A 20,702-nucleotide genomic window follows, 5' to 3' on the forward strand; every position below is an offset into this window, starting at 1 on the left:
TACTCATACTCATTGAGAATTTTAAAATTAACTCAAACACAATACCTCTGTTGTTGGTGTGGAGTTAGGTAATTTCGTTGGATTTCATCATACAAAGAGGGCCAAGATTAGTTCTTGAAAGTTTTGAACAAAAAGGAATATTTTTGACATTCTTTTTTTTTAACGCTGGATAAACGCGTTACGCGTTTCCCCCACGGGAACAGTGGGGGTATATGGCGCTCACCGGTGTCCAAGGCGCCGAGTGCGCCCTGAACATTGGAATACCCACTAAAAAACCAGCGGTACCCTTTAGCGGTGGAGAAGGCGCGCATAGCGCCTTTTTCTTCTCCCCGGTCTTTTCCAGCGGAGCGGGTCGGCAGTGGCATCTTCTTCCCGCGCCCGCTCCGCGGCCTCCTTCTGTGACATCACACTATTACATAAGGAGACCATTTCCGACCAGCACCCGTCGCTTCCGAGCATCGCGTTGATGATGTTCTACAAGGAGAGGTCTCCACCGACAGCCGCCGCCAGGGAATGCCTCTGAGGCCCCCACGCAGCACAGGGTCAGGGTGTGATGCGCCGTGTCGAATGGCGCACCACACTTGTCGCAGGAGGGTGACACCTCCCGCCACGCTATTTCGTGCAGGTACTTACCGAAGCAGCCGTAAGCACCTGCGTCAGCCTGAACGAGAGCGTGCCCGTTTCTTTTTGACCCAGCGACTCAAGGGAACTTACCGCCTCCACTGTCGCCAGGCCTTGGGGGACCCCAGGTCCTCCTATCATCGGGTGGTCAGGGCCTGCTGGGCTAGAGCCCTGACATTCCTGTGACAACTTTGAAAATTACACAGATATTAAAGATTTCAATCAAAAATCGTTTGTCTCCATTTTATTTATGATTAGATAATTTCCTTGCTTTACGTGCTTTCCAAGGTACTGGAGTTTACACACAGCCAATTTCCAGACTCCAGAACCCAGGATGAGTTAGCCAGTAGACCAAGAAGGCAGTACTCACTTCAAGGCGTCTGATATGGATGATATACATATGTGGCCATTAAAAATAATTCATATTAAAATCACCTAATATAAAAGTTTTATATACGTTTTTCATTATATATTTTATATTAAATGGTCAAAAATATGTTTCTTTATTAGTCGAGGTATATACACACCATGTATAAAGTTGAGAGTTGCAACCACCGACATTGATACCAAAACATCCACAAGTCCTTGGACTTTCATTAGTAAAGTTATGTGTTTATATAACTACTATATATATATATATATATAATATATAATATATATATATATAATATTAAAATAGAAATATTATATTATATATATATATGGAAGGTGTGAATATATATAGGTGGAAGGGAGTGGGGATGGTCTCATGCTACCGTACGCACTAGTGAGATGTGTGGAGGGCAATCAGCAAGATCATTTTTGCTTTGTGAGGAGAGCTCCGCCTAGCCACGAGCGAAGCACAGCACGGGAGGAGCCGAGGACGCGTTATATCGATACGATCCTGTAGCCTTTCCGATTTATTTGGAAGGCCATCACAGGGTTCCCACATAACCCGTTCTGGCCTGCTAACCTCTCAACGGCAATTTCCACTGCGTGAATAAAGGTGGCTGTATATATATACAAGGTTACAAATCCTGTAAGCCCGAGTTGAAAATTCAGGACTAATTAAAAGCTAGAGGGTTTTCATGAATACTATTTTTAGTGGCAACAATTAAAATAATAGGCAGTATTACAAATGTGCTACGAAAAGGGTTAAAAGTTACGAGCTCTGCTCTGTTCCTTTACTTAAGTACATGTATATAGTAATAGCATATATTGTATACAAAACAAGTAGCAATTCATTTTCTTCTTATAATTGATTGAACAAATTAAAAGTTGTAGGGATTCGCTCTCGTCTCTGTGATATAAAAGGATCTTCGGACACTGGAGCATCACAAGCATCTAGTCTTCCAACGACTTCGTTTGCAACAAAATTCTAAGCCACATACACAATGCACAAAGTTTTGTTTTACGTGTTCCTTGTAGCGTGCTTATGTGTTGCGACACAGGCGCAGTTAACTTTCACTTCCAGCTGGGGGGGTAAAAGATCCACAGGACCTATGACGTGCAGAAGCGATGAGGCTGTCGCTGCCATATTCAGAATGATCCAGGTACATTTTTTTTCTTTCATATCATATACCTTATTATTATTATACTGTCCACAACTTAATGTTTTATTAATATTAACAGATTAAAATAGAAATAATAATAAATTGACTAATATTACAATTAATTAATACAATTAATATAATTGTTTTTTTTTATATAAACTAAGTTTTACTAAACGATATTATAATGTTATAGTTTCATAAAAAAAAAATTTTTTTCCAGAACGAAGCCGAAAGATTGATCCTCTGCCAAAAATCTTAAAATTTTAAAAATGAATAAGATTTATATAAAACTACGGCATGTATTGTTTTAATATGGACAAATATTATTTCATGTAACGCATTTATTCAAATTGTTATTGTTATTGGATCAATGAAAATCTATTATACAAATAAATATTTTTAAGAAATATTATCATTTTATATTTATCCCTAATTATAAAAAATAAGGAGATGCCGGAAGGCCAAAGTGTAAGGTACCCTTTGTCCTTTATATATATCTATCTGGAAACATTATAAAAAAATTGTTATTTCCACTTTATTCTCTGATAGTTCTTTTAAAAAAAATGCAGTTAATTTTTTTTATTTCAAAATTAAAATACTTTATTCAACATTATAGCAAATACATACATAGCATTATACATACTTATTTATTGTCAAATTAGAAATAACCACCGGTACGGAAACGAAACACCCAGCCCTGAGAAGAACCGGTGAAAATACTCAGCCGTTTTTTTTCTATGTAATAAGGAGCCGTCATGATAATTATAATACATTAATAATATCTATTGTTAAAGAAGAAATAAAAAACTACTAATAAATAAGGATTAATAAACTTAAAAAATAAATATTTATATATATATACCCATATGTACAAACAAAAATTAAAAAATTATATTTTAATTACTTCAAAGCAAGAGCCTTTAAGGACAACCAACAACATTTTTTACACTTATATCTCTATTTAATATTTATAAACAGTTATTTTTGGAGTCGGTGCCAGCCAAAAAAAAATAACCTTAATAGATATTAATAGATTAATTGGTACTCAATTATCTATTAATATATGAAAGCGAAATCGAACGAAAGCTGATAAGTGGAAAGAAGCACATCAAAAATTTTATGAGTTCGAAAGTTTGTTGCTAAAGCAGGATTAAAATGTCCTTCTTGGCTGTTTTTTTTTAAAGCTAGGAAGCAATCGTGGTCAAGATGTGCTATCATTCTTCATATCACAAATTCATTGATTGTATAACAACCTTTAGCACACAACCGTTCCTTAACATATATTTTTTTAATTTAGCAACTGGTTTTGAATGTAATTAAATATATATTAACCATATTCAATTAAATGAATACATCCTGTGCTTATTTACTATTTTATGAAGAATATTTACTTTAAAAAAAATTACTCAAATATATTTTGTTCTTGATAATTCGAATATTTATAACTTACGAAGAGGCTCATTATACGTTTTACTTTTTCTTTCAATAAATAGATTATGCTCAAAAATCATTTTTAGAGCATTTTACTTATACGTTACTGGTGGTAGGGCTTTGTGCAAGCTCGTCTGGGTACCACCCACTCATCAGATATTCTACCGCAAAACAGCGATACTTAATATTGTTGTGTTCCGGTTTGAAGGGTGAGTGAGCCAGTGTAATTACAGGCACAAGGGACATAAAATCTTAGTTCCCAAGGTTGGTGGCGCATTGGCTGTAAGCGATGGTTGACATTTCTTGCAATGCCAATGTCTAAGGGCGTTTGGTGACCACTTACCATCAGGTGGCCCATATGCTCGTCCACCTTCCTATTCTATAAAAAAAAAATCTGTTTGTTTTTCTTTAAAGATTTTTAATTTACCTTTTATTTATTACCGATTCATCGATCAAACAATTTTTCTTCTTTATGTTCTATTAAATATACATACTTTACTTAATTATGCCATTTTATATATATACGAAAAATAAATTATACTTAAATTATAAACTTCTAAGATTATAGTAGCTACCCATAAATTGCTATAGTACGTTTTACAAATAAAGCGTCAGTTCTATGCACATGTCTCGTATTTCCATAGATTTTAAAATCATTATACGATCGTATAAAAATCGTAGCTAATGCTAATTGAGGTTTTATAAAACTTCATTGTCAAGAATACGACAAATCACTAAGAAGGTAAAAAACTTGATCATTTTAATATTTCAAAGTTGGAATTGATGACATAATTATTTGAATAAATATAGTGAAACACAAAGTAGCATTTTGTGTTTGTTTTAATTATTTTAAAATAACATTTTTTCTGAAAAGATACTTCCGTATATACCACAGGGACATGGTTTTAACACTATGTTGACCATTGATCAAGATTAACTAATTATATCACGCGATGATTAATAGCAACGGATCGCGGAGCAGTTCCCAGGAGACTTATGCTCGCTGCGGCAGATGAATCAAGATCGGAGATCATCCTATGCCGACCTTTACGCTCCCAGTCTTTGTAAAGCAGCACGACGTGACCCTTGCGTTCCAGTGCTACTTCAAAAGGATCAGAAATAACCATGACATTAAAGCGACCGTATTTATTAATAATATGCGACATATATATATATATATTATTTCCGCTGCTGAAGCTACGACAAGTAGTGTTACTAAAATGATAAGCATTGTTATTTCTTTACTAGTAACAGCCTGTTAATGTCCCACTGCTAGGTTAAGGCCTCCTCTCCCTTTTGAGGAGAAGGTTTGGAGCTTATTCCACCACGCTGCTCTAATGCGCGTTGGTAGAATACACATGTTGCAGAATTTCAATGAAATCAGACACATGCAGGTTTCCTCACGATGTTTTCCTTCACCGTTAAGTACGAGATGAATTATAAACACAAACTAAGCACATGAAATTTCAGTGGTGCTTGCCCGGGTTTGAACTCACGATCATCGGTTAAGATTCACGCGTTCTAATCACTAGGCCATCTCGGCTTCTTCTTTATTATTTATTCGGGTTATTTTTTATATTTAAATAATAAAGAAGTTAATAGAAGATGGCCCAGTGATTAGAATACTTGAATCTTAACCGAAAAATGCAAGTGCGGAAGCTTAATTTGTGTTTTTGTAATATGTCATGCTCGGCGATGACGAAACACATCGTCAGGAAACCTACATGTGCAGGCCACAAATTTGTCACGTAAACGCTTTAACCCAGCAGAGGGACATTTACAGGCTGCAATTTTTACTTTAAACAATTAATTTATATAATATTTTATTTATGATTTGTTACGTTATATATATATTTTAAATAATTTGGTCATCAAATCTAAATTTAAAATTATGTACTCATCAGTTTTTTCCCAATTATAACATTGGCAGAATATACGCCTAACTCCCGAAGATACACGCTATATCGAATGAATGAATGAAAATATGAATGAATAAAAACATAAACAACTTCAAGGTTTTACCTTCTAATTAATTTTTTTTTATATAGTATAGGTAGGCGGACCCGCATATGGGCCACCTGATGGTAAGTGGTCACCAACGCCCATAGACATTGCCATTGTAAGAAATGTTAACCATCGCTTACATCGTCAATGCGCCACCAACCTTGGGAATTAAGTTATATTCCTTGTGCATGTAATTACACTTGCTCACTCAATTTTCAAACCGGAATACAACAATACCAAGTACTGCTGTTTTGCGGTAGAATATCTGATGAGTGGGTGGTACCTACCCAAACGAGCTTGCACAAAGTCCTACCTCCAGACGACTAACTTAGACGTACCCATCCTGTGAATATGCTGCTGATTAGTTTTCGAAGTTTCTATACGTCATACACATTGATTAAATCAACAACTTACTTCCTTAGTTATTATTTACAATAAGACATCTATTTTCCATATGAAACATTATATATATCATCTAGATACATAGAGCTGACGTATTGTTTGTAACACGGTCCACCACAACTCATAATATGCGCCATATAAGTTCAGGAAATTTTAGTAGTCTAAATGTAACAAAAATTATATTTAAACAAATATAATTTATTTAAACAAAAAGGCAAGCGTGCATTATCAAGAGCCTAAGTATATTTAAAAATTTTAAAACAAAGATAATATAAAAAAAAACTTCATAAAGTAAATTAATGACTAAATTCAAGCGAGTACTTTAGGCATTTAATTGAATGTGATTAAATGTGTTTTGAAAAAACAAAATAAATAATATTTTTAAATAAAACTATCATAAAATGCACTAAATAGTGATACGGTGTAAATGACATTTAGATTTAAAAAAAACGTAGTATTGGTCTTACCATTAAAATTAGTTCCTTTAGCAGATTATTTTTATATAACTTTAAAGAAAGAGTTTTAATATAAGTAGGTATATCATATTTTATCTTATTTCATAATTAGGGATAAATATAAAACGATTATATTTCTTAAAAATATTTATTTGTATAATAGATTTTTATTGACCCAATAACAATTTGAATAAATGCGTTACATGAAATAATATTTGTCCATATTAAAACAATAATGAATGCCGTAGTCATATTTAAATCTTATTCATTTTTAAAACATCAAGGTTTTTGGCAGAGGATCAATCTTTCGGCTTCGTTCTGAAAAAAAAAAACAAACTTTTTTCTTATCCGAAACTTTAAAACATTGTAGTGTCTTATGTAAATTTTAGTTTGATTTAAAAAAACAACTATTTTATTTTAAATACATAAGTATATTGTAATATATTTTAAAATTATTATTATTTATATTTTAATCTGTTAATATTAATAAAACATTTTAGATTGAGTTGTGAACAGTATAATATAAATTTGTAATGTATATTTTGTTTTTTTATTTTAATTTTATATATTATAAAAATTATTGTACACAGTACCTTAATAAGTTATATGACATACAAAAAAATATACCTGAATCATTCTGAATATGGCAGCGACAGCCTCATCGCTTCTGCACATCATAGGTCCCGTGGATCTTTTACCCCCCCAGCTGGAAGTGAAAGTTAACTGCGCCTGGGTCGCAACACAGAAGCACGCTACAAGGAACACGTAAAACAAAACCTTGTGCATTGTGTATGTTGCTTGGAACTTTGTTGCAAACGAAGTCGTTGGAAGATCAGCTGCTTGTGATGCTCTAGTGTCCGAAGATTGTCCTTTTATACTTCAGAGACGAGAGCGAAGCCCTTCGAATTTTAATTTGTTCAGTCAATTATGAGAAGAAAATGAATTGTTATGTATGGCCTCTTTGGTTTTTAATAATCAAATGACTCTATCATAGCGCTATATATTTACGTGTTAACTTTTTTTTTATTTAGGTTCCCGACCTACATATATACATGAATCAAGTCTTTTTGCATTAGGACATATTCGGTAATGGCTTAATCCGGTCAGTTGAATGTTTTTTATATATTTCGTTATCTTAAAAGCTTAGATTACTATGTCCATTACTTTTATGTACATTGGGGTGTCACATTGTCATTAAAAAACAAAACAACATTGTCATTCATACGACATCTAATGATAAGATTGTTTTTATGTAAACTAATTAGACGGATGGAAAAATGGGCCAAATGATGGTAAGTGGTCACCACCACCCATAGACATGCCAATGCGCCACCAACAGGAACTAAGATGTTAAGTCCTTTGTGCCTGTATTTACACTGGCTTAGTCACCCTTGTGGTATGTTAGTAAGGTGTTAAGACCAAAATTTACAAGCTGAATTAGATTTTTTCTGAAATATTTTTTTTAAGTGCGTCTCTACGAATCGAAGTTCTTCACCAAATCATTTATAATAATGAATCTCATAGCTGTACATAAATATTAATATTTAGTAAGTAAAACATACTTCATGGTTTAAGCTGTATCCCACTCGTATGTATGTACCTGCTCTCAATTATTGGAGAATATATCATGCTTTAAAATAATATTTGTAAAAAGTGAAATAATGTTCTTATGATAATATTTATAATTATAAATTAAAAAAGGATATATAAGTGGGTCATATCAACTTCAATTCTGTTTTAAGTTTGATGTAAAGCCAGATTTTATATCAATCCAAAATATAATCCATTTTTATTTCGGAAAGAACAAAAAAGGATATTCTTAATAAGTTTCGCTTAGGTATTTTAAGAAAATTATACATAAATGATCGATAATTTAGATTTATCATTTCTAGATAGGGCACCGGCTTTTCTTGATGGACCCGTGTTCGTTCTTCAGCTACCTAGCTACATCTAAGCATAGAAAGCAAAAGTGACAAGCCATGTAATGTAAGTACTTATAGAAGTGTAATGAAGAGTAGTCAGAAACTAATCTTAACAAATTCCGTTGTTGCTGTTAATAAAAGCGTACAGTACAGTACAGTAACAGCCTGTGAATGTCCCACTGCTGGGATAAGGCCTCCTCTCCCTTTTTGTGAAGAAGGTTTGGAGCTTGTTCCACCACGCTGCCCCAATTCGGGTTGGTAGAATACACATGTGGCAGAATTTCAGTGAAATTCGACACATGCAGGTTTCAAGCACGAGATGAATGATAATAACAAATTAGGCACATGAAAATTCAGTGGTGCTTGCTTGGGTTTGAACCCACGATCATCGATTAAGATTCACGCGTTCTTACCACTGGACCATCTCGGCTTTTTAATAAAAGTGAGGAAGAACTAATTGGAGCTCTTCCCTATTTTTACACCCCATTATTATTAGTTTATAGATATATGAACTACTTAATAACATAGATCTGGAGATAGTGAGAGAAAACAGCAAATCATTTGTTAAAAGTAATAATTTAGGAATCGAAATCTATAATTATTGAAACAAAAATAATAGTCATAACGCTCATCTGGGACTCCAGGTTCAGGTGAATCAGTAAACAAACAAGAAGCGATCCTTTTAATATTATTATTGCAAGTAATGTACAGATATAAAAGATAATTAATTATCCCCAACAAGTACGACTTCATTCGACTTTTACGCTGAAATTAAAAACAGTCAACCCAAGATATTTTCCGCAATGAGGCACACTGACTCTTATTGCCATTACCATGTAGAGTAAAATTGCTTGTATTATAAAACTTTTAAAAAGAAAATAGACAATTGTATATAGATATATAAGAAGGGTGTTTTGTTGTTAATGGATCATTCTGAGCTCATCTGTTAGAAGCAATGGTTGACTTAAGGCGTTTTATTAAGCGTGCAGCGCTGTGCCTGCTCTTCGTTGTTGCTAATCTGTTTGCAGTATCAGAAGGACAGCTGACATTCTCATCTGGATGGGGCAAGAGGTCCAGAGACGATGAGATCACTATCAACCTCGACGATCAATTGCAGTGAATATTTGAACCGATTTTCATCTTTCGGTAAGTTGATTTTTATATGAAAGAATTTCGGCGTCGTCATATTATTATTATTCTGTTTATAATTCATCTCGTGCTTTTCGGTGAAGGAAAACATCGTGAGGAAACCTGCATGTGTCTAATTTCATCGAAATTCTGCCACATATGTATTCCACCAACCCGCATTGGAGCAGCGTGGTGAAATAAGCTCCAAACCTTCTCCTCAAAAGGGAGAGGAGGCCTTAGCCCAGCAGTGGGACATTTACAGGCTGTTACTGATTACTGATTACTGACATATTTTATAATTAAGTTCTTTAAGGCATATGTAAGCACAAGCTCGAGACGCCGCAGAAATCGGTCGTGAAATTTCAGAGATTGACATAGACCATAATACGAAATAGTATCACCATAAGTCGGTTGTAAACATTTCACGGATGAGTTCTTACAGAATAGCACTGCGTATCTTTAACTTCCTCCTTGATCTAGTGTCTAGTTGTCTCAGCAGCAGTACTATGTATAATGAGTTCACCTTCTTACATTGACCTGATCTTTCTCGTCGAGCTAAGAGAGTAAGGGACCACAGAATGCAAATGTGTTTGTGCAAAATCTCCTTTACGAATGACAGCTGTAGCTTGAATTCATTATTTTCAAGTCGTCGTAGTCGTACGTATTTGGGGGCCAGTGCAGTGTGTAAGCTACATAAAAAAATATCTGGCAGATTTAAGGCTGATCGCCTGCCTGATGCCAACGCTGACTCGTTTCCCCGACACCATACGGTTGAGGCGCTTCTGTAGGGACATACGTGACGAACCAGTTGGCATGGTTGATAGACACTTGCCTTTCACGCCGAAGGTTGTGGATTCGATTCTCACCCAGGACAGACATTTATCTATAAAATTATGTTTATACAGGATATTATATTATGTTATGTTTTTTCCATAATCGATTCTGTTGGCCATGGACTTATTTTTTTTTCCTTGATACTTGTATTGAGTTTTATTATATATAATGAGTGTAAATATAAATATATATAAAAATAAGTATACCTAAATTTATAATCTTACATTAAATATTAGCGTTGTAACAAATTTAATCTACTCTATTTTTTTTTATTATAAATTTATATTCAACAAACAACAATTTCAACAATTCAGTTTTCAGTACAGCTTAGTAACACTTATCGTTTATGTAAACTTTATTGTTAGCGTTAAACTATCTGTATCGGTGCAGTAATTATAAGTCAGTCCTTGAAACTCATTAAAAATAGTAATAATTTTATATATTATAAAAATTCAAAGTTAGAAATAAATAATAAATAAATATCCTGGGACATTATTCACACACGGCCATCTGATTCCAAACTAAGCAGAGCGTGTACTATGGAAACCAGACAACTGATATACTACATATACTACTTTTGTTTTGTAAATACATAATTATATAGATAATTACAGATAATTTGTAAAGGTAGAAATAAAACACGATCAAAGATGGGTATAATTTTAATAAAGTCCATTCCGCATCATTCTCGTTACAACATTCCTTTAAAATTAATTAAATTAATACAATGATGTCGCTTGCATTATTAAACTCCGGTAGAAAGTTACAACGGCAACATTACATAAAAAAATTATGCAATTCCCTTCCCTATGAATAAAAAAAAATATTACATAGATGTTTATAGAATTTTCTAGATTCATTTCGATTACAATTTGTGTATAGTGTTGTTTTATCGATATTAAATATAATGAATTCATCGATATGTTGACGATGTTTTTAAAAGTGATTAATTGACCTAATTGATTTTTTTTTTTCAGATTAATGTGACCAGACTATGTATCCGGAAGCTTAAATTATTTTGTTGCCAGTGTCATTATAATGATTTTGAAATAAAATGTTGAATTTTTTTAACTATTCATCACAGCCCGAGAATATCAAACTCAAACATATCTTAATAAATATATATCGCACATTCAACTACAGGATTTGACTATAATGGGCTACTTCTTAACTTCGCCATTTTAACGTTAATATTGCACTCAAAATTAACTATTATATCTATTAAACTTGATGTGATATTTAATTAATAACATTTAGACACCGATTTCATTAAGTGTATTATTAAAACTTTATATTATTATATTTTATAAATTAACTTCATACTTGCAACCTTATTATTTGACAACATATATTTGTCAACAATGAAATTATAATTATAAAACATAAACGTTTTTTTAGTTTTAAACATTTGCCCCTCAATAAACAATCTAACAAATAATGTAGAAATAAAGGGACGGAAAGAGTGAAATGAGCAAGATACATAGAAAACAAAAACAAAATGGCTTCCGAAATTTTATAACCGTGTCTTAATATAATTATTTATTACTATTATAACGGAACACAGCAATAGTGATATAATACATTGGTATCGTACTTAAATATATAATGCATCACAACATGATTGTTTTATTTTCATATTACATATATTTCCTTTTATTTTACGCGTTAAATAAGTGCTTTTTTAATTAATTTAGGGTGTATTTAATACGTAAACTGTTGCAAAGACTAACTCGCATTAGTGTACAGTAACACACGAAGTACGAACACGCTATTTCAACGCGTGCGATCTTTGTTAAGGTGAAGTCAATAAACGGCTTAATAATATGTCATAAAAAAGTGTATATAATGTTACCATCAAGTCAATCAAATGTATTTATTAAATAAGGGGCCGCTACACATCCACAACAATACAGGGCTATGCAAATACTATACATCTTAATTTGGGTCTTAGGATTATTTATAAATGCAGAACCTGTTGACAGGCATTGTGAACAGTTTTCATAGCCCGCTATAAATTGATTATATCAAATAATTTCCAATAGCTTTTACACTTTTCTATTTAACATATCATTAATGTTTCCTAATAAGTATTGTATATATCCAATAAAAAATTATAATGTAATTTTTTATCGGAGTGTTGCGAGTAAGGCGTCCGCATACACCCATTAAAAATTACCCATGTCGAGATCGAAAGCGATTCAGTTAAACATTATCACTGCTATGAATCTCAATATAAAATAAAAACGGACAAGAAATTATAAGTAATTACTGTCCAATAATAAACTAAAAAATAATCAAATAATCTAAAAGTATCATTCACCTGGTTCCCATGTGTGGTTACGACTCAAGCGCAAGATAGTGTCGCACACAAAGTCATAACAAAGTAAAAAACAAAAAAAAAAAATTATTTACACTTAACTTTTGGGAACCAGCTGACGACAAATTTAGAGAAATTAACAAGAATCGTAAATCAATAAACAATGTTTAAAATGAATATTGTCTATAGATATATTGTGAGTCGAAGACCTAACATACGCGGACCTGTCAGTTTCATCGTCGCTGCAACCACTTTGCGGGGAATCCGTTCACTAGGTTTGAACTAGTGAACCGGAGCTTAGAGAGAGAACAAAATTAAAATTATTCAATGTACAAACAATAAACAAATATATAATTGGTTTTACAATATATCTCTAGAAATATAATTAAGTTTGTGCGTTCCCACTGTTATATATTAAATATTGAATAATGTAAGATTCATAGACGTGATTCCGTAGATTTTCGGCGCAAAATCTATTTTAACTAAACAACTTCCTTTGTCAACATGAATCATTTTTAATTATTGGTAATTTTAAGGTTCGACCAAATTTAATCTCGTTTGTAAAAAATAATATATACACACCTTATACTAACTTATTCTAAACCATAAACTATCCATTTATCAATATCAGCGAAATTTCCTTTCCATTATTGATCGGCGAGTTATTCGAATACTTCAGAAAGATTTTCAAATTAGTTATAATAAACAATTAAAAGAAAGTTGTTACAAAAAAATCGAATGAAGATGATATGAATAATGGTAAATTAAAAAGATAAAAGGAAAAAGAAAGAGAAAAAGAAAAAGATAAAGAAAAAAAAAGAAAAGAAAAAAAAATTAAATGTGAAGAAGGAAAAGATTAAAATCTTAAAAAAGTAAGCTAAATACTCGTCACTCACCACCCGCTTGATAAAACCAGACCATGTGCTGGCACTCCTGTCATCAGTCGAATTTTAGTTCAAGTCAGCTGAGTCTATCGTTTAAGAGTCCACGATAGACGCAGACAGATTGAGCAAAATCCGAACAGACTTTAACAGGAGGGTGGTATTTCGCCAGACGGGCCCCGTGGCCCTACCACCTGTCGAGTTCTGTCGCCTCCTACGACACCCTGGTATCCCGACATGGGATTGGGGAATGTATTCTACTCCGCCCCAATACGGAGGTAAAAGATGTTTGATAGTAAATTAAGAATTACAAAATTGATTTATTTCTAATACTTGTTCATGATTTTTGCAAATAACTTTTTAAATTGAACAAGTAATATTTGATATCATATATACACTAGGATTTTTATTTAAATATAATGAAAATTGATCATAGTTAGTTATTTCAGTTTCACTACAATTGGTAAATGGTCACGGACGTTGGCGCTGTAGAAATATCAACCATTTATATCGCGATGTAACTACGAATACGATATAATCCCTGTATATACACTGCCTCACTCACCCTTCAAACAGAAACACAAACATACTGTTCGACCTTTAAATATGTAATAAGTGGGCGGTACCTACCCAGACGACCTGGAGAGCCCTAAGATCAAAGAAATCGAATTAAACATATAATAATAATATAAAATATATACTCAGTAATTCTCGAATTGATTTTAAAAGCAATTACGATATATCCTAAAATATAAAGGTAATATTATATAAAACCCACATGCTGTGATGTACTATAAATATATTTAATATTTACAGTGTGACGAATAGTGAGAAGTGAACATAGATACATAGATAGTTCTTAGTAATATAGCATTATAGTATAGTTTACTGTACAGTGAGCGACACAGGTGTGGAGTAGGCTGTATATACATTTTCATCACCTACTTTCACAGTACACGTACGGTAATTTTTTCAGCACATTATTCTAAATATTCAAAAAAAAAAAAAAACATATTCATAATAACAATCGTAAAAATTTAACTTTTCGAAGAAATCTTATCAAATCTCATTACTAACTGGTGTTGTTCGTTTATTTTAAATGTATCTTATTTTAAAATCTCTATGATTCATTGTTACCCTGTAGATATTCCGTGGATTACAAGTTATTTCAAAGGTAAAACATGGCAACACGATTTTTTATGTAATATGTGCTGAAAAATGTACCATATTACGCATTCATTACCTACGACTACGTTATATGATCATTTTAAGGTTATGCATTTCTCTTAAAACATAAGACATAATGACACCTATATAATAACTAGGATCTACAATTACTGTGAAGATTACGGACTAAGGACACTATATATGCTAAGAGATTATGAACTCTATTCCATAACCTAAAGGTCGAGTTCACATAATATCTTCTACAATATATTTAACTATTATTAAAACTAAGTCATTCATACCTAAATCTATTCATAATTCCAAATCGATTCTGTTACATATCAAGTGATCCTTATTATAAAAGGCTTATGGTTCATTTTAGCACAATTCAATTTAATACTAAAATGATGTCCATATAATCTGAAGCTTCTATGCTATGGACCGCTTGTATGCAGTCTGACATATCTAGACCCGTATATATTATATGACATAAGTCATCCTCACAGTAACAATGGTTGCGAATAAGTAAAATTTATATTTAAATAAATATATTTTTGTGTACGAAAAGTGATTGGCAGAATATTTGGCGTGTAATGACAGACAAAAAAAAAATAACCTCAAGTTCAAATCAAGAATTATTAAAATATATGGTGAAAATAATTTTAAGATCAATTGAACAATAGCAATATATATTTATTATAAGGATAACTGTACTTATCCGCAACTAGTCGAATTCTCCTTAATTTATTTGTTTAAATTCACACGCTAACCGTTCAGACATATTATTAATGTGCGTAGTTCATTAATACCAGTGACAATTAAACATTACGTTGCACGAAGTTAGCTATCGTATTTTTCTATCAGTAAGTAGCCCATCATTTATACATGAAACCGTAGTAGAATAAAATTATCCAAAATTTTTATAATTATGAAAGAATGTTATTTTTTTACAATGTTTGAAATAAAAAAAATATCATGAAGGCGATTCCTTAAACTAAATGATGTAATTAATCTACGCGCTTGTAAGGCTGCGTCTTGTGACATAGATAGCTCGTCTTTTTGAGTACTTGGTTTTTCTGTTCTTGGTCTTTTTGGCTAATTTTTCATTTAAATTTAAATGTATTGAATGTAGAGATTGAAGAAGTAAGTTTGGAAGCAAAAGTGTTTGTCATATAATAGTTAAATTAATATTGTTATAAAACTTCTGAAGGCAGATACATGATAGGCATTGGCAAATTATTCAATTGAGAACTGTCAAATAGAACGGAATTGAGCGATAGTGATGAATGTAATGAATGAATACGTAATAGAAGATTGAATATGAACGATAAATATACATACATTTAAAATGCCAAATTTCAGAACGTTGCTAGAACTGACGCGATAATATGTTTCAACGATGTGATCTATGAATCCGTAGAGTCTAGGTTATAGGCTAGATGTTGTCCTAGATTATACTAGATGTTGTTCTAAAATTTATTTCTTCCAGTAATTTATTTCATTCCAAATGTTCGTCTAAATTTGAGAATTAATTTGGCAAGTCGATTATGCTCTACCAATGCTTCTATGAAATGATGTATCGTATATGTGTATGTACCTTTCAGAACCTCTAATTAATCAATTCGAGGTCGAAATGTGTAAGTAGACTATGTGATGATGATGTCAATGATCACTCTGTGTTGTTTCCATTCTCGATACCGGTGAAAGCCTTCATGACCTAGAAGGAAGTACGGAGCCAAAAGAAGCGGACTGCGCAAGCGCACCGGCAAAATTAGCGCCACCGCTCGACGGCCCCGGAGCCACGGGATTGAGACTCTATGCTCCGTCAACTTAAACGGTCTCATGTCGTAAACGATCCTTTAAGTAGTTAACCGCGACAATTCATCGACTAATGAGGCCAGTCATTACCTGGGACCGACGAATATCAAAACGACGACGACTACAGAAAGAGATCGTCTACGACACTCGACTCGAGCGGTACACAGGAGGCGGCGAGTCAGAGGTGGCGCGTGCGGGGCGCGCGCGGCGGGCGGGGCGCGCGGGGCGGGCGCGGGCGCAGGCACGCGCAGTAGACGAGCCCGAACAGCGCGTAGGGCGCCAGCACGGCGGCGGCGAGGCGCGCCCCCTCCACGCCGCCCGACGTAGACACGGAGAATCACTTCTCCTCGTCCTCGTCGCGGAATAGGTACGTCGACCTGCATGGACACGTCCTTGTAGCCTCTCGTACACCGGCAGGGAGCGACCCAAATATCCTACTATTTATAGGGGGGGGGGGAGGGGGAGGACCTATCGGCTCCACGTCTATCAAATGATAGCGATTGAAAAATTAATCAAAAACTTCCCTTGTGAAAACCGAGCAGCAGATGTGTGCAGCGACTTAATTTTTTTTAAAGTAAATAAAAAAAAATTAATAATGTTTACAATAAAAGACATTCGTGTGTGCTTACGATTTTATGTTTATCAGCTTGGACACTCCTAAGATATTAGTTTTTTTATATCCCTGTCGCTTTCTGCTGGTCTACAATGGATCCAATATTTCACCTATATTTTATTTCAATATTTTACCCATATTAAAAAAAAATATTTATTTCCTTCAGATTCTGTATCTAAACTTTATAAACAAAGTTAGCAGTTGTTGTAAAAATGCAAACACACTCATAAAAAGTGGAAATAGATTGTAAGGAATTAAAAAAATATAAGCGTTACCAGTAAGCAAGATTGAAGAGCGCGAAGACAAGCGGGAAGGTGATCCTAGAGATAACATCTATCCGCTTAGAGCGCGTCGGGAACTTGGACATCCAGAGTCGGCAGCAGTTCTTCCGTGGGGGCGTCATGTGAATCTCGCACTGCCGCATCTTGGAGTCCACCACACCACCGCGCATCAGCGGTTTCTGTTAGTTGCAGACCAGTCAGGGAGGACGGACAAATTGCATTTTGGACGAATTTTTAGAAACTGATCCACGAAATCGGTTTCATTTACTTTTGATATATTAAAGTTGCTATATTTAAAAAAACATTCCGACATTTATAATCAAATATACTAAGACAAAATGACATGAATTTAACTATGTCTAGCCCAAATATAACTTTCTTGTTAGGAATAAATGTTCTTAATCTTAAGTTCAATTCGAAATTATTATTATGAATCATTAATTACTAAAAAAGACATGACAATCAATCAGAAGAATAAAACTTGGAAAACACTTAAACAGATTTTTTGGTAGACTGTTTACTTGTTTATGACACTAAAATCTACTAAACTAAGCAAAATAAGAAAATAATTCTCTAACCATGCCAAAATTGCCAAACAATCTTATTAAAAACTGAGAGAGCCAGATAATATTCAATACAATAATGATTTATAAAGATCAGATATAAAAAAAAACGATCATATCAAAATAGTCTCCTATAACGTACATCAAATTATTAAAATCAAATCGATCTACTCAAGACCCATAATAACTGAATCAAATGCGAGCTCACCATCGCAAACGTCGTATTGCTGTCCGTGTCCAGCAGGTCTGACGCTGCATCCATGCTGGCGGCAGCTTCCATCTCCCGTCTCGTTTTCTTCATATTCTCTCTATGCATGTCGGAGCGAGATGCATAATTCACTAGAGCGAACTCTAGCAACGCTCCGAACACGAACGTTAGACATACCCCCGTCCATACGTCTATAGCTTTGGTGTATGAGACGGGGGGCAAGGAAGCGTTGATGCCAGACGATTGCGTCGCCATTGTGAGGAGTGTAGTTACTCCTATGGTAGACATTTTAAAGTTAAGTAGCGGAACATTTTTTCTATTTATAATAATGAGAATTAGAATAATAGCTACTACGAAAACTCACTCACAATCTCTAATTTGAGGGTAACGGGACAACTACTAACAACTTTAAGCAAAGCGGGACATAACGCGCATGCGTCAATCGATCTTAGTTAATTATTAAAAATATCAATACATTGGAAATTCCCCGATCATTCACCCTTCCTACGTTAGTCAGTGTCGTTGCCTGTTGTCGTTGTCGTTGTCGTTCCGCTTACATATAAGTTATTGGACCTGCGCCGTTAGTCCCGTCAGATTATGAGAGTTAATGAATAGAGAGAGTATTTGAATTTGAGAGCTAGGGAGTCTCGCTAAAGAATGGCCGCCGTCACACTCGGCCAGGAGGACGTCACATTGACTATAAAAGAATGATATAAAGTTTGAGCAAAAATTACCTAGAGATACACGCGCTGGTACAGCTCCCTGGTCCAGCCAGAACGACACCCAGGACACTATGACTAACATACAGCAGGGGATATAGATCTGAATTAGGTAGTAACTGAACTCCCTCTTGAACAACAGATCTACTTTGAGGCAACTGTATTCACCTGAAAGTAAAAGCATTATTTTGTTTTTAAATTATTTTTTTCACACATGTAACACTTGAAATGGATCTTGGGGAAAAATAAAATAACTAATGATATTATCGACTTATTTAACAGCTGGAAAAGTTAAACTATGAATTAACAAGAAAATATTCCACGCGATCATAATTTCTATAATACTTATTTATTTTTCATTGTTTATATAAAATTTATATATAATTAAATCCTTTATCAAAATTATTATTAATTAATAAGTACAATTTCCTTCGAAATAATGGAACCAAAAATACTAAACATAGGGTTTAATGAAAAAGTTTAAATTGTAGCACAATTTGATATGATTACTTAACAATGGCGGATTACGTTTCTATCAGATATAAAACTATGGGAATGAAGCCCAGTACATCCAGCCCACTATGTTTCAAAGAAAACAATATAAAGCGTGAATCAACAAAGCAACTGACGCGTTTGTCTGTTGTTTTAATTCGTCAAATGTCTTCAGATTAAAACGTCACAAGTTTTATATATAAGCAGGGTATAAATAACAGACATATAATTATCTACTATTTATATTTTACTTGCAACTTTAATTTTAATAATTGTGAGCAAGGGATTTTTTTTTTTTTTAATTTTAAAAAATTTTTAATTTTAAAAACAGTAGATTTATATATATAGCAGTTTGTTAAACAATTTATTTTTCAATTTTTGCCAAGTTTCATTTACATCTGTCGTCCTATCTATCTGACATTTATCCCCGCTATTTACCATCCCCGGACTAATTGTCAATTTTACCAGTATTCGTCTTGCTGTTGCAATAATCAGTGAGGAACTTCTCGAGCGTAAAGCGAGGCAGATGTAGGTTCTTCACAACCTGGACTGGATCTCCCTCCTTCCACAAGAACACTAGATCATCAGTCGTCCAGCCATCTGAGGAAATAGTTTTACGATTGCTATCCATGGACTTAAAATTCATGTATATAATTGTTTATCTAAGAAAATTTATAAGCCGATATGGTTCTGAGAGTTGTACACAAGTATCTCAATTGAGACTTTTAGGCTAATTGAACGAACAATAGTAAAAGTTTCCAATTTTTATTGACACATTTTCAATATTTATTCATTTTTAACAATTATTGATCAATGAAAATCGAACCGCGTGAACCCTATTAGAGATTTTTCAATAAGTTCTAAATCCGAATTTAAAAACAATTTTTTTTAAACTACCTTAATTTATAACTTAAATGTTCGATTTTTAGTTTTATTTAAAAATAACGGTTACATTTTCTGAATGTGAAAAATAATTACACTTAAATGAAACGCTGTGGGCGTTAGTTCGCTGTTAACACAGACAACATTGCTTCAAATGTTCTGAATATACCTTTTCATATTTCAAGGCGGCTCGTGTTTACATTAACATGGTTAGACATGAAACTTTTTCGTAACTGAATATAAACATTAACGCAGGTGTAATAGTATTTAATTGTATATGTAATGTGTAATTCGACAATTTTATCGCAACCTCGATCTAACTACTATGATTAAAATCATTCGGATTTTAATGACTTAATAATTAAGGATACCAAAAATAAGGAAACGCTTTATTACGAGCCAACGTTTTCTATCGTTATTTTACAGGAGAAT

General features: G+C 33.4%; 1 protein-coding gene across 8 annotated transcripts in view; it reads right to left on the minus strand.

Moving 5' to 3' along the window:
• Positions 1 to 10,975: 10,975 nt before the first annotated feature.
• The window catches only part of LOC126776498 (glutamate-gated chloride channel), a 31,449-nt gene continuing 21,722 nt past the window's right edge, over positions 10,976 to 20,702 (minus strand). For 5 of the 8 annotated variants that reach the window (XM_050499068.1, XM_050499067.1, XM_050499069.1 and 2 more), the window contains 5 exons: positions 19,854 to 19,988; positions 18,912 to 19,064; positions 18,178 to 18,452; positions 17,401 to 17,585; positions 10,976 to 16,889 (listed from right to left, as the gene is read on the minus strand). In XM_050499068.1, coding sequence (XP_050355025.1) covers positions 16,850 to 16,889; positions 17,401 to 17,585; positions 18,178 to 18,452; positions 18,912 to 19,064; positions 19,854 to 19,988 — 788 coding nt within the window. In that variant the 3' untranslated portion in view covers positions 10,976 to 16,849. The remainder of the gene's footprint in view (positions 16,890 to 17,400; positions 17,586 to 18,177; positions 18,453 to 18,911; positions 19,065 to 19,853; positions 19,989 to 20,702) is intronic. The other 3 variants (XM_050499072.1, XM_050499073.1, XM_050499074.1) reach the window with 1 other exon arrangement.

This window comes from Nymphalis io, chromosome 20 (genome assembly GCF_905147045.1).
Source record: "Nymphalis io chromosome 20, ilAglIoxx1.1, whole genome shotgun sequence".
In the NCBI taxonomy this organism is placed as follows: domain Eukaryota; kingdom Metazoa; phylum Arthropoda; class Insecta; order Lepidoptera; family Nymphalidae; genus Nymphalis; species Nymphalis io.